This window comes from Salvia miltiorrhiza, chromosome 8, assembly GCF_028751815.1.
Source record: "Salvia miltiorrhiza cultivar Shanhuang (shh) chromosome 8, IMPLAD_Smil_shh, whole genome shotgun sequence".
NCBI classification, from domain to species: domain Eukaryota; kingdom Viridiplantae; phylum Streptophyta; class Magnoliopsida; order Lamiales; family Lamiaceae; genus Salvia; species Salvia miltiorrhiza.
In genome coordinates, this window is record NC_080394.1 from 18,415,699 (window position 1) to 18,429,996 (window position 14,298).

At 32.7% G+C, this 14,298-nt stretch overlaps 1 protein-coding gene across 2 annotated transcripts; it reads left to right on the forward strand.

The window, feature by feature from the left end:
- The first annotated feature begins 23 nt into the window (after positions 1–23).
- LOC131001637 (protein ANTHESIS POMOTING FACTOR 1) lies at positions 24–5,099 on the forward strand. 2 transcript variants are annotated; one of them, XM_057928185.1, is made up of 12 exons: positions 24–627; positions 780–871; positions 1,411–1,511; positions 2,424–2,524; positions 2,606–2,672; positions 2,768–2,867; positions 2,948–3,061; positions 3,145–3,282; positions 3,373–3,457; positions 4,005–4,054; positions 4,505–4,660; positions 4,775–5,099. In XM_057928185.1, exons 1-11 carry the CDS (start codon positions 621–623, stop codon positions 4,646–4,648), a joined length of 999 nt encoding a protein of 332 aa, XP_057784168.1. In that variant the 5' UTR covers positions 24–620; the 3' UTR covers positions 4,649–4,660; positions 4,775–5,099. The 2 variants fall into 2 exon arrangements, with proteins under 2 accessions (XP_057784168.1, XP_057784167.1); XM_057928184.1 differs by having other exon boundaries at positions 25–627; positions 4,505–5,099.
- Positions 5,100–14,298: the final 9,199 nt, after the last annotated feature.

The window sequence follows — 14,298 nt, forward strand, 5'->3', positions numbered from 1 at the left end:
CTTGAAAATAGTTGCATTGAAAAAATCTATTTTGGGCAGAGCTTGAGTGAACAGCGGTGAGCCCACAGTAGCAACTCGGTGGAAATACGTCGACTCTTTCTAGCTTTCTTGTTGTGGTGAGCTCTGTGCACTAATTTGTCCGATTCCCCAGTAGCAAATCTCACAGATTTTCAGTTTAGGGAGAGAAAGGGAGAAGACGAGAGAGGAAGAAGATAAGAGTACACTACAGTAGAAAGAGAAAGAAAGAAAGGGAAGGAAACAGCGGCACTTGAAAGAGAGAGAAAAGTAAGGGGGAAACCTGCTGGAGATTGGGGTTAGGGTGGTAGTGGGCGCGGGTCCGCGGGTGGGGCAGACCCGGTCTGATGGTCAGACCGGTCTGACAGGAGAATTTGCGTTGAATAATTGTATCTCCTTTCCAATTAAAAGATCATCGCAATTTATCCCTAAATCTTACGCCTAAAAAAACCCTAGTTCATATCCCCAATCGATGGTTAGGCCCAACAGGCAACAACCCAAAAACCCGTAATCCGCTTCGAATTGTGAGTAACTGGAGCTCCGAGGATCAGTTTTATCCCCGTTTCTGAATTGTGAAGAATTCAGAGAAGCTCCAACGAACTTCAATGGCGGGTAATGCTAATATGCATATTCAAATCGCCTTTCACTTGTGTCCGGATTTGTGTGTGTTCTCTACTTGATTTGTCATAGTTCGTAGCTGGTTTTCATGTTTATGTTGCAATTTGAAGCTTAATTACACTTTTTGCCTTTTTCTCCGTGAAAAGGAGGTCAGTCGGAGAGAGAAGACAAAGTTTCATTGGAACTGACAGAGGAAATCCTTCAGAGCATGGAAGTTGGAATGGCATTCCGCGACTATGTATGCGATCTTTGTTATACTCTTTGTAATTTTATAGATTCATTGTGGGAAAATGTTTACCTTTTAGATGACCGCAATAATTTTGCTTGTTGTTGGCTATTTGCCAGCACTTTTCAATCTTCTTGTTTGGAGATATGCACAGCTGCTGTAGGCAAGCACGGGGTATCTTGGATTTGAACACTTTCAGTTATGAATTCACCTCATGCCAATAGGTCATACCATGTGTTAAAGTCGATACATTTGATTGGTTAATTTTGTTTTGTTTTGTTTTTTTGTTTGTTTGTTTGTTTTTTTTTTTTTTTGTTTTTTTGTTTTTTTTTAATGGTGGTGTATAGTATTTGTCTGCATACGTAAGGAATAGTAATCCCAATTGAACTTTGGATAAGTTGTTATTGGATGGCTGAAAGGAATGATTAATGCTCAGAACAAACTCTATTGAAAAATCCAATGAGTAGTTTTTCGAAGTGCTTAACATTATCTACTTTTGCAGTTGTTTTACGCACTATGTAGCTTTCTTATTTCTTACTTCTCTTCCGCAGAATGGAAGAATCAGTTCGATGGATTTCCATAAGACATCAAGTTATTTGGTAACTGCTAGCGATGATGAATCTATTCGTCTCTATGATGTTGCTAGTGCAACGTATGCATCCTCTCCTCATTTGCAGTTCAAGTTTGATGTTGAATTGAGCTTTTTATGCTATGCAAGATATTGCTCTTCTTTGATAAAAACCAAGCTGCTTACTAAGAGCTCTTTCTCTTTTATGCATATATTAATATTAATATTAATATGTATATATATATATATAGGGAGTGATTCAAATAAAACCCCATTTTAACGTAAAAACTACAAACCACTTGCACTTAATATATAAAGTATCTGCATACAAAGTATCTGTACTTCCGCGGTCCTAGGTTCGAATCTCATAGGCGGCACAATTATAATGCATTTACAGAACCAAAAAAGTGCAGTTACTTCGCACATTAAGTGCAATACATTATAGGTTAAGTCATAAGTGCAAGGTTCATAGTTTTTACGTTAAATGAGGTTTTTACTATAACCCAACCACACATATATATATATATATATATATGTATATATATAAAGAGAAACTGAATTAAGGAAGATATGTACTGCATTATGATTGTGATCTTCAAGTTCAACTAGTAAATTCTTGCTATAGTTCGACATGCAAACTTTTGACAGTGAATTTCTCTAGAGTCAACTTTATAGATGCCTATGAGAAGGTACTAAGGGATTTATGCTTCTCTGGACATCCACATGCACCCAAGTCATGCCGTATTTATTCTCATCTTGCATCATATGACTGCCATAATTATTCGATTATTGTCTTCTTAATTTCTGCCAGCATAACATTTTCCTTTTCTTATATGAGAAGGCATGCATACATTTTTTTGAGTGTAGTTGGAGTTTTATTATGAACTTTGATTTAGCTTCACATCTTTGAGTGAAGTTGGAGTCTGCTTAAAATTGCTAGCTGTTTGCTTATTTCGTCTGCATGATATGCTAAGAGGGTCTTCTTATTGCATTCAGATGTTTGAAGACAATCAACAGTAAAAAATATGGGGTTGATCTGGTTAGCTTTACCTCTCATCCCACAACTGTTATTTACTCGTCAAAGAATGGCTGGGATGGTATGAATTTCAGATTACTCACCTGCAGATATTTTGATGTAACACATGCAAGCACTAACTAAACATATTCAATTCTAACAGAATCACTGCGGCTTCTTTCATTGCATGATAACAAGTACTTGAGGTACTTCAAGGGTCATCACGACAGGCATGCAATCTGAACCTTAAAGTGGTTTTCATCTTCTAGAGTTTACAATTCCCTTTTTATAAAGAACAATGGAGAATATGATATTTGATTAACAGGGTTGTTTCCCTAAGTCTCTGCTCCAGAAATGATTGTTTTGTTTCTGGATCACTGGATAGAACTGTATTGCTTTGGGACCAAAGGGCTGAGAAATGTCAGGTGCAGACTGTGAATTGCATTCTTAATTTGTTGAATTATTTTCTCATTGATATTTGTTAAAAGTGTTCCTCTGGAAGTAGGGTCTTCTACGTGTTCAAGGGAGACCGGCTGCAGCTTATGATGATCAAGGACTTGTTTTTGCTGTTGCCTTTGGAGGATACATAAGAATGTTTGATGCTAGGAAATATGAAAAGGTCAGAATATATCGTATGAGTGAATCATCATACACTGTCTACTATTTACAATTTTCAGTTTCTGATTGATAAACTTTTTATAGGGCCCTTTTGACATATTTTCTCTTGGGGGAGATGTTTCAGAAGCCAATGTAGTCAAGTTCAGTAATGATGGAAGACTTATGCTTCTGACAACATCAAATGGACATATTCATGTGCTTGATTCCTTCCGTGGAACCCTTGTGAGTTGTCTCATATTTCCTTAAAAAGCTCATGTAATATTGCAGCTTCAATGGATGAGCGTGGGCTCTTAATTAAGCTTGTTTCTCCAGTTGTCGACACACAACGTCAAGCCAGTTTCAAGCAATTCTACTTTGGAGGCTTCTTTCAGTCCTGAGGGATTGTTCGTCATATCAGGTTTAACTATCTTACTTCTTTTCAGGAGACATTGATATTAATGTTGTTCTGGGATTTTAGCATTAACTGAAGTTTTCTTTTGCCTATGTAACATATTTTTAATCATATCGTACTTTAGAAGATGTTTACAAATGGTGTTTGATAATAATACATTACTATCTTATACAAACGATTTGTTTCTGCCAGATCCAGTTGAAGAGTTGACTTGATATATTTGTTAACTAATGCTGAGTGGTTATTTTGAGACAATAAGGCTATTTGTAAAAGGATTAAGAAAATACTTCATTTAAGCTCTTTTTCCTGCTTGATTCACAAGTTATCTGCTCATTCTGTAACTGCCAGCTCAAGATCAATATTGGTTATTTTAATAAATTTGCATACAAGAGAGGCACTAACATATTATATCTAACTTTTCTTTTTGTCCCTTGTGATCCTTGTGAATGTGAGCTCATGAAGCATTTTTTTGTTGGATTTGATACATCCAGGCTAGTAAAAGAGGCACTAACATTTTTTCTTTTTCTTTCTTGCTTTTTAATCTACATGGAAGGTTCTGGAGATGGTAGTGTTTATGTTTGGAGTGTTCGGAGTGGAAAAGAGGTATCTTAAACTGCTTTTACTCTTTCGTAGTTTGTTTAATCTAATTTCATTCTTCATTTTTCATTCTTCTTCTTTGCTATTATGTTGAGGGTTATCAAGCGTTTATTACATGACATGGTAATATTTTCTTTAACAAACTCCTGTAAAGAAAGTGATTCTTATCATACAAAGGTTCGTAAGCTGCTTGAATATACCAGGACAAGGTAGAACCCTATAGAAGATTTTGATGCAAAAATGTGTAATATGTGTGTTGCGTACAAAGACACAGAGTATTGTCAGCCTGTCTAAATTGTGATATCAATTTGCTTAGACACGGCAGTGTTTTTTCACATGAGTCCTGCCGAACTATTATTTATCATGTGCTATGTGCTGATCCATCTGAACATTGTAATCTACAATTCTTGCTGGAAGGCTATATTGTCTTCAATTCATTGTTTCTACATGTTTCAGGTTGCCAGTTGGATGAGTACTGAAGCAGAACCGCCTGTAATCAAATGGGCCCCAGGAAGCTTAATGTTTGTGACTGGCTCTTCTGAATTATCCTTTTGGATACCGGACTTGTCTAAACTAGCAGCTTATGTTGGAAGGAAGTAGGAATTTCCAATGGTACCTTCTTGTGCTTTCCATGCATGAGTATGGCTTGTTGTGCTTTTACTTGGTGATCCTACAGAATGGCATATTCATCGAGCTTTTGCATGCTTATCTTCTGGAACAAATTAGTTGGAGATGAAGAGATGGAGATTACGAACTATTGCTGCATCTCCTCCACATGAGAAATGAAAGCAGTTTTGCATGCTCATGGCTGCTTCTTGAAGTGTGGCACATGAAGCACCATCAGTTGAGGTGAGAATTGTCGAAGCAGTAAGTTATCTTGGAGCATCTAGATAGGTATGCCGTGTAACTCTCTTTACATCAGTGTGATCTTTCTTTGGTAGATTTTTCCTTGTATATGTTAGCAGTAGAACCTTGGATGTTGCAGCCCTTCAACTCGTGACTATGTATATCTTGCTTCTTCTAATTGTGAATATACATGAAATGTTGTGTTTGGGGTGGGATCACGCACTGCTTTCATTAAGCAATTTAATCATAGTTTTGATTATATGAGATGTGGAATATGATTTATGTGGGACATTTCACATTTGTAGACCGACACATCAAAACAAGAATTTGCGATTGTGACTTCCTCAACCGGCTAGAGAATGCTCTTGTTCATTTATATTTTCCAATGGTATACATCATTCCTATAATGATAGGCAGGAAATGACTATTTTTCACTTCATAAAATAGTTGAGAGGACTTTGATATCTCATTTGCTTCCATGCATGCCCTTGTTACCATAATTTGTTTTTTGGTTTTACCGAATCACCATATGATATCTACATTTCATTATGATATTGATATGGAGTCGAAGTGCTGAAATTACTAGGAATTTGAAATCCTATTTTATTTATAAATTGTATAATGGGCTCAAAATACATTAATGATCCTTGGATATCAGAGTATCCAAAGTATTAGCTAGATCCCCACGCTAGTAAAATTCTACTACATGAGAGAGAGAGGAAGGTTCAGTGAGGTGAAAGAAGATGGCAGTGATTGCCTTATTCTTGCCATTACGTAACCAAAGACATAAAGGGGTTGGAAGATCTGAAACTTGGATCTATGTATGAAACTAAATCTTGATGGATGAGGATGCTCCATTTCACATGCACCGCTTACCTTTTTTTGGGATTATGCCTCATCAATTGCCATAAAGCATGCCATATTGTCAAACCAACTTCAGCAAACGCCATCCACATAAAATCTTTCTGATTGCGACCTTCTAATAATCATAAACCTCCCTCTTCTTCTTCTCTCACATTTAATTTAGGTCACTCGAGTTCGTCCCACTAATTCTGTCACAGAATATTCATTCCTTCACGACTATTTAGATATACTAATGCTCGTTTATTATGTAACATGAGATATATTATCAATAGGGGTTATTGCTGTAAAATACATCGAGTTTGTCAATTTTCTAGTTTATATCATCACCTTTTTTTTTGCCAGAAAATACATGAATTTGTAATTTGTTCTGAATTGTCCCACCATTTATACAAGGTGATAATGCAGCAGCTATTCTCGTTCTTGTCTTGCATTACTTCTTCCTCGTTTCTCTCCAATTTTCCCGCCAAGTCGTCACTGGAAATTTTGGGCGAAATTATAAATGGTGGGACAATTGAGAACAAATTATAAATTCATGTATTTTCTAGCAAAAAAAAAGTGATGATATAAACTAGAAAATTGACAAACTTGATGTATTTTACGGTAATAACCCCTTATCAATATAATTTTTCATAACATGTATTAAAACTATATATAATATTTAATGAATTAATAGGGAAATCTATGCATTATCACATAGTAAAAGAAATGCTACACATAAGTGGCGAAGCCAGTAATTTAGTTCGGGGGCTGAACTTTTAAGGGGGTTTGGGGGCGGTAGCCCCCATATCTTTTTTTTGGGCATTTCGTACATTTTAGGTATTTTTTATTAAAAGACAAATATAATATTAATAATAACAACGAACAACATTTTAATAGATTATGTAGTTTCAATACTTACAAACTAGAATCAATAGTAATAAAAAACAAGTATAATAGTAATAATAACGAACAATTTTTTTTGGGCATTTCGTACATTTTAGGCATTTTTCTATTCAAAGACAAATATTAACGAACAACATTTTCATAGATTATATAATTTCAATACATTACAAACTAATATCAATTCATTACAATTTTTTTTGTGGCATTCCGTACATTTTTAGGCATTTTTTATTAAAAGACAAACATAATATTAATAATAACGAACAATATTTTTCATAGATTACATAATTTTAAATAACACAATTAACCTTAAATTAAGTATATATGAGAGAATATAACATGCAAATCAACTTTTATATATATTTAAAAAAAATCTCAAAATTTGGGAGATGGCTCCAACCCCCTGGCTCCGTCATTGCTACTCACAAAAATAAAAAAATTAAAAATACTAACCTTTTCTGTTGTAAATGTACTAATATGCCCTTATTGTTTATTTAAAAAAAATCAATAAACTAAAAAAAATAACCCCCGATCTATAGACCCTAATCATGCCACCCTCCCCTCTCTATCTTCCCGCCGCCGCCACCTGTTGCCACCCTTCTGAGAGCCGCCACATCCTCCCAGCCCTTTTTCCTCACATGCGCCTCTCCCCCACCTCCGTCTATCTCGTCTCTCCCATCGTCATCCCTCATTTACTGCCTCTATCTCTCGCCTCTCTTGCTGCCGTCCCCCTTTCCCCTTCTGCATCGCCGCCGCAGTCACTACTACAACGTCTCTCTTTCCACCCAATTTCTCTTCCACTCTCCCATTTCTGCATAGCTCAATATCTGGGGTTTTATTTTATCTTTCAATTCTCGACATTTCGACAAAAGTCTATGTTGTCGCCGTGTCTTAACCATCCTCGACAACGCCTCTCTCGCCCTTCGTCACCTTGATTCCCCAACGCCACTACCGCTGCTGCCTCCGAACGATTATTACACATTTTAGCGATTATTACACTTTTGAGAAAATATGTAATAATGTAAAATAATACTCCCTCCGTCCCGGTCCAATAGTCCCATTTCATTTGGGCACGGAGATTAAGAAACTTGCTTTTTTAGTGTAAAAGTGAGTAAAGTGTGTGGGACCACATTGTTTGTAGTGTAAAATCATTACCAAAAATAGAAATGAGACTATTGAAGTAGGACGTCCCGAAAAGGAAAATGAGACTATTGGAGTGGGACGGAGCCACGGAGGGAGTACACTGTTACGCACTTTTCGCAACTATTACACAATTTTACAAAATCATGTAAATAAAAAAAAAGTGTGTAAGAATGTATATGAATATAATTTATTTTTATTATATAATTTTGGCTTAGTTTAGGGTGTTATCTCATATTTCAATTTCCACAATTTTAAAGTTTAATTGATGTTATCAAAGTCCATTTAGTGTAATGATAAATTAATATATATTATAATTATATTTAGTACTTCCTCGCTCATACAAAAATAATTCTAATTTTTTATTTACGACATCCACAAAAGATAGTCCTATTCTATTTATAGACATTATCCCACAACAAATCAATATAATTAATTTTAATACATTATTTATTGAAATTATTAATTTTATAAATTATATAAAAATTAAAGCTTGATTTATTCTCTATATCAATTATTTAAAGTTAAAAGAAAAACGAATAAAATTAATATTAATGTGAATTTATATAAAATACTTAAATAATATTTCCTTCATCTTCGAAAAATATATTTATTTTATTATTTTGAGCCGTCTTTCAAAAATATACACTTTTCATTTTTGAATAGTATTCTACTACAATCTCAATATTTTTTTATTTTTACTTTTCAATTCTATTGAGAGAGGGTGAGCATATCTGTGACGTGAAGTTGTTTTAAATATTATTGAGTGAATGCTCAATTTGTCTTGCATCATTTGGCCCACTTGTCAGTTATATGGCCTTGTCTGTTCTCCGTAGCAATTACAGTGAATGAATTAACTCCTTCTACATCTCTTTTGTAAACCTACTGTGGTCATTTTGTTTTCGTTTTTTTGTTTTTGTTTTTGTTTTGTTATTGCTGGATATAGATAAAGATATCAATGATACAATCATTACGGTTATACCCATCTCAAATTACTTGCCCCTTTCCGTAGTATTTTCTGTAAAAATAATAAGTATCTCTATTTAGACGTCCTAGTATATAATAATGTACATTTATTTGGACACAACAAGTTGAAGATTTTAGTATAGCAGACATTAATATCAGAGTCATAAACTATTACAACCAACTGCATTACAATTTATAACACTTAAAAAAAAAAAAGTGTTGGTTCGAGATCTTATTGCAACAAGCAACAGATCAATACAATCGCAGCCTCACAACCACTCAAAACACTTCCCACTCGAACACATAAGTTTGAGATGAAAAATAAAAGTAAAAGAAAAAAATGAACACAATTTTTGTTACATGGTTCGATCGTATATAATAATAATAACGATGTAACAGAAATAATAATATTATCTTTATTGAAGAGTTGAGATAAGAGTTGGACTCTTTATCCTCAAGACAAAAATGTTTTGCTACTGATGCTTGCAGTCTATAGCATAAGTCTCCAAGATTCAACGACTCGGTTGAACTCGATATGTTGCACCGCATGTCGACGTTCTGTCGAACAACTCGATATTCAGGTCTGAATATCACCCATAGGACTCGATCTATATGCAAAATATGATAGAACCTTCGAATATGATCGTAATGATATGTTGATCAATGATGTTGACCATGGGATGACCTCCTATTTATAGGCAGGACTCAGAAGGTGCATGTTTGCGAAGGGGTGCGAGGTGGTTGAATCCTAGACAAGTATGTCTACTCTCGAAAGGGTGTGAGGTGGTTGAACTTGAATAAGTGCGAGTGGTTAGATTCAAATGGCTGCGTCTTTTCACCATACGCCACGTGGCGTAACCGTCCTATGCCATGTCACCCTTCTATGCGATCCACGAATGAGCCACCAAACTTCATGTATTAATGGCTCATTCATTATAATTTGAATTTAAATTTGAAAATGAATAATTAAATATATTAAAATTATGTGTTCAAGATGTAGATTCCAAATCTACAATTAAATCTCAATAAATTCCAACATATTTATCATAATTAAATATGGCTTAACCACTATTTAATACGCATTTTTCCAACACATAAATTTACTAAATACTAGTATTAGATTATGTGTGGCCTAATAACTCGTCATCTTAGAGAGTGGAAAAAAGCAGTCTAATTTTTTTTTTCTTAATATAAAGAATCTGTTGTGTAGGATCGTATCACACGTCAAAATTCGTGAAACAAATTAAGCCCACGTTTGATTGGATGTTTTTAGATTGGAAAGAGATTCAATTAATTAAATTCATTACTTATTGTTTGATTTAGGTAATGAGTTAACCATTATCCTTATTTGAGGATAATACAATCACCTAATTTGCCCTCAAAATAGAGGGGAAACAAAAGAAAGAGAATCCCTTACTAATGATTCATTTCCATTGCTAAAATAAACACTCAATAAAAGTAATGGTTATTGTTACCATGTACTCCTTTATTTGATTCCATTTCCTTCTCATTCCTCTACTTGAACCAAACGAGCACTAAGAATCAAATACAAGTTCAAAAAAAGATTAATTTAATTTTTGCTTAAAAAAAGATGACTTAATTAATTAGAAATATAATACTCCCCCCGTCTTACAAAAATCTGAACATTTTCTATTTTGGTACATTACCTCACTACAATTCCTTTACTTTTCATTTTTATTTTTATAAAGTGAAACCCTTTATCCACCCACAATACACTTTTATCTAACATTTCTTAAATTCTGTATCACTTACAAATGTTCATGTTTTTATGAGATTGAGGGAGTATTAGATATATATTTCAATCTACATCTTGTGTGGGATTGTATGATAAATTAAAATTCGTGAAACAGATTAAGAATTAAATACAATTAAAATCAAAGGTTAATTTAGATTTTGGTTCAATAAAAAAGGCCGACTTAATTAAAAGTATGCTATTAGATATATCTTTCAATCAAAATCTATATCTTTATAGTGATGAGACGGGCCATGCAGATTATTGAGATTAATACTCCTTTCGTCATAATATTGATGACCTATTTCTTTTGAACATAAAATATTTAGAAAAATAAAATTACAGCATAGATTAGAAGTGTGTAAAAATATATAAGGCCATGTTATTAATGTAAAATTATTAATCAAAATAAAACTAAATAATTATATTTGAATAATTCAATGGAAAAAGAAAACCGACCATTGCAAATCATATTCGATCAGCACGTGAATAAAACGTCACATAGAGATAAATTACATAAAAATAAAAAATGAAACAGAAATACTGTGCTGTAGTGAATTGGGAAAGGGCCTATGAGTATGAGTGACTGCCTGCAAAAGAAGCATACAAATAATTTGTGGCATTTTCGATGCAAATAAAAGACTACACAAACTTCAATATATATACATACATAGATTAATTATGTAAGTATTCCTCAAAAATAACGGCTCAATATCCCCTGCTTTTAAACTTTCATCCTATCACTTCCACCTTTTGCAGTCTAATTTTCAACACCATCATCATTACACCGCATCACAATTACATTTTGTTTGGATTTTTTATTTTATCATCGTTATTATCACGAAAGAAATTAAAATTTTAAATTCGTTAATTTTTTTCATTTTTCAGTTTTAAAATTCCCTTGATGCAGCTTAACTGGTATAGTAGGTAAAATTGTAATTAAATAATCATGGTGACCTACCCAATTTAACGAGTCTTGCCTACTGTGATTTTGCATTCTATATGTGATTTGTTAGATAAATGTTGAATAAAAGAAAAAACACAATATTATTATTAAATGACGATTTTATATATATATATATATATATATATATAAAAAAACACAATATTATACTATCATACATTTTGTTTGGAATGTTGATGTATGTAGAGAACATTAATTACACCACAAAAAAATCGCAAAATTACGACAAAAAAACATAGTACTATGTTATTACCATTAAAAATTTGCAACGGCCTTTACCATGAAAGGTGGGGCGAATGGTAGCGCCAATATTAGCGATGAACCTTGCTTTGTCATAAACATATCGTTAAAAGGCCCATTATATTTTAGATTTTTTTAATTTAATGGTTAACAATAGATTTTTTTTCAATATCACATGTGTTGACATAAATAATCATCTAGACAATTTTCCAATGATTTTTATGGGAGATTACTTTTGTCGCACTACTACGAAGAGTGAAGTGTGTCGCTAGTTTCTAAATAAGCGATTCAAGTGTGTATCCATCTTTTGAACAATGTGAAGTGAGTAGTGTCATGTTTAATTGATATTATGTCTAATTCATTATTGTTCTTTTGTTTTTCGTTTTTTTAATCTAAAGTTAGTATTTTCTTTGTTCACAAAAATTATGATTTTATTATCATATTCGTTTGTTCACAAAAATTACAGTTTTTTCATTTTAATATACTCTCTCTTATAATTTAAATCTCATTCACTTAATATTTATAAAAAGAATTAATTATTTAACATGTCAATTTTGATGAATGCTTTCCTCCACTCAACTTTTCTTCACTTTGTATATATATTTTTAACCGTATATTAAAATTAGTGTCCTTCAAACCACAACAAAATTTTCGTAGACAAAGAGAATCTTATTACTCCCTCCGTCCCATTGCAAATGCCCCATTATTTTTAGGCACATAGATTAAGAAATTTGTAATAAGTAGATAAAGTAAGTTAATAAAATTATTTAAATATTAGATATAAAGAGAAAATATTTTGCCAAAAAAAGAATGAGACATTTATAATTAGACATTCCATTATGAAAAGTGAGATATTTGTAATGAGAGAAATGAAGTATTTTATTAAAATTTTCCATGTGTAGATGATACCTAAGACTACATTTATCCATGACCAATGACAATCGGTCATCACTAAAAGACAAAAGAATTAAATCAAAAAAATATTAAAATATTAACAAAGTGAATAACTGATTGTCAAAAAATTTGCAGAACAACCCAAGTCATCCACCTTTTCAATCAAATGGGATAATGCCATTTGGCATTTTATAATTAAAAAATATGATAACAAATAATAAAAAAAGAAAAAATATTTAGGATGTTGTAGGTTATTGATAAAACATAAAGGTTATTAAATTATAAATTGTGTATATGGAAGAGAGATAAATAAATATTTTATCAAAAATTGAGTTGTTATAGGTTGTTGATAAAGTTAGTCTAAAGGAGGTGGTGGTGGTACTAGTCGTGCACTTAGCCAAGCTGTTGAGACGCCATCATACCTAGCTAGGATCATTAAGTGATGCTCGTGCACATATAGATGGAGCCGAGCTACGAGCGCGGTTGGCGGTTGTTCGATTTTTAAGTAATGTGACTGCATAGATTTTTTGTTTTTTAAAATATTACTCTATTTGTCTCAATTACTGTATTGAAATATTCTACTAATAATGTCTCATATCCTTTTTAGTCAAAAATTAAGTATTTAACATATTATTAATGGTGAGCCCAACTCACTTTATACACCAATTCATTAAATATAATATTTAAATATTTTCAACCAATTCACTTTATATACTAGCTAGTCCCTCCGTCCCGTTATAAGTGGCTTAAAAATTCTCGGGCACGAAAATTTAGGAGAAGATGTAAATTGATTAAACGTGGTAGGATCTATACTTTTTTAAGAGTTAAATTTTTCCATTTATGAAAACAAGCCACTTATAGCGGGACGACCCAAAATAAAATACATGTCATTTTTAGTGAGACATAGAGAGTATATTTTTTCTTAATTTTTGTGCCCAAAAGTAATGGAACATTACTAATGGGAAGAAGACGAATTATTTTTATGTTGTATTTTGTATTATATATATATAAAATTGTAATTTCGCCGTCTAAACTTCACTACAACAAATTATCCAGATACCTGTAACTACAAAAATATCGATAGAAGTTAACTAAACTAAGGATAAATATTACTATATGTCCCAACGTATTAGCGTTTTAATGAATATGTCCTATCATTTGGATAAGTGCATAGAAGTACTCAACCTATCCATTTTTTTCTTATTTTTATTTCGAAAAAATTTCTAGCATCGGAACCGTGACATGGAACGGCGAAAAAAAATCCTAATAGGACCCCTACATGACTTTTTTGGGCCGAATTTTTTTTATAAAACAGAAGAAAATATTACACATCATAAACATAAGTATCCCAACGGATTACACATCATAAACATAAGAAATCTTATCGACTACACAATCCAACTAAGCTCATTCAACATACCAATTGCCACACGAAAAAGCAAATTACTTTTTCACCAATTAGAAATCATTCAAACCAATTATTTTTCAAATACCAATCATCATCAACAATAAAATCTCATGGTTTTCACTAATTCTTCTCAAACAAATTGATAAGCACTATCAAAACTTTCCTACTACTGAACTAATTAATACGACAGGACATGCAGCTAATCCAAGCAATAATAATAAAAGATCTTCATAAAAAGGTTCAAAATTGATTCAGATCAACAAAACAACATTAAAGCAATTTGATTCTTAAAC

Coding starts and splice junctions, on each gene's coding strand:
- LOC131001637 (XM_057928185.1), top strand. Junction 2,525..2,605: donor GTCAAAGAATGGCTGGGATG/GTATGAATTTCA, acceptor CAATTCTAACAG/AATCACTGCGGCTTCTTTCA. Junction 3,062..3,144: donor ATGCTAGGAAATATGAAAAG/GTCAGAATATAT, acceptor AACTTTTTATAG/GGCCCTTTTGACATATTTTC.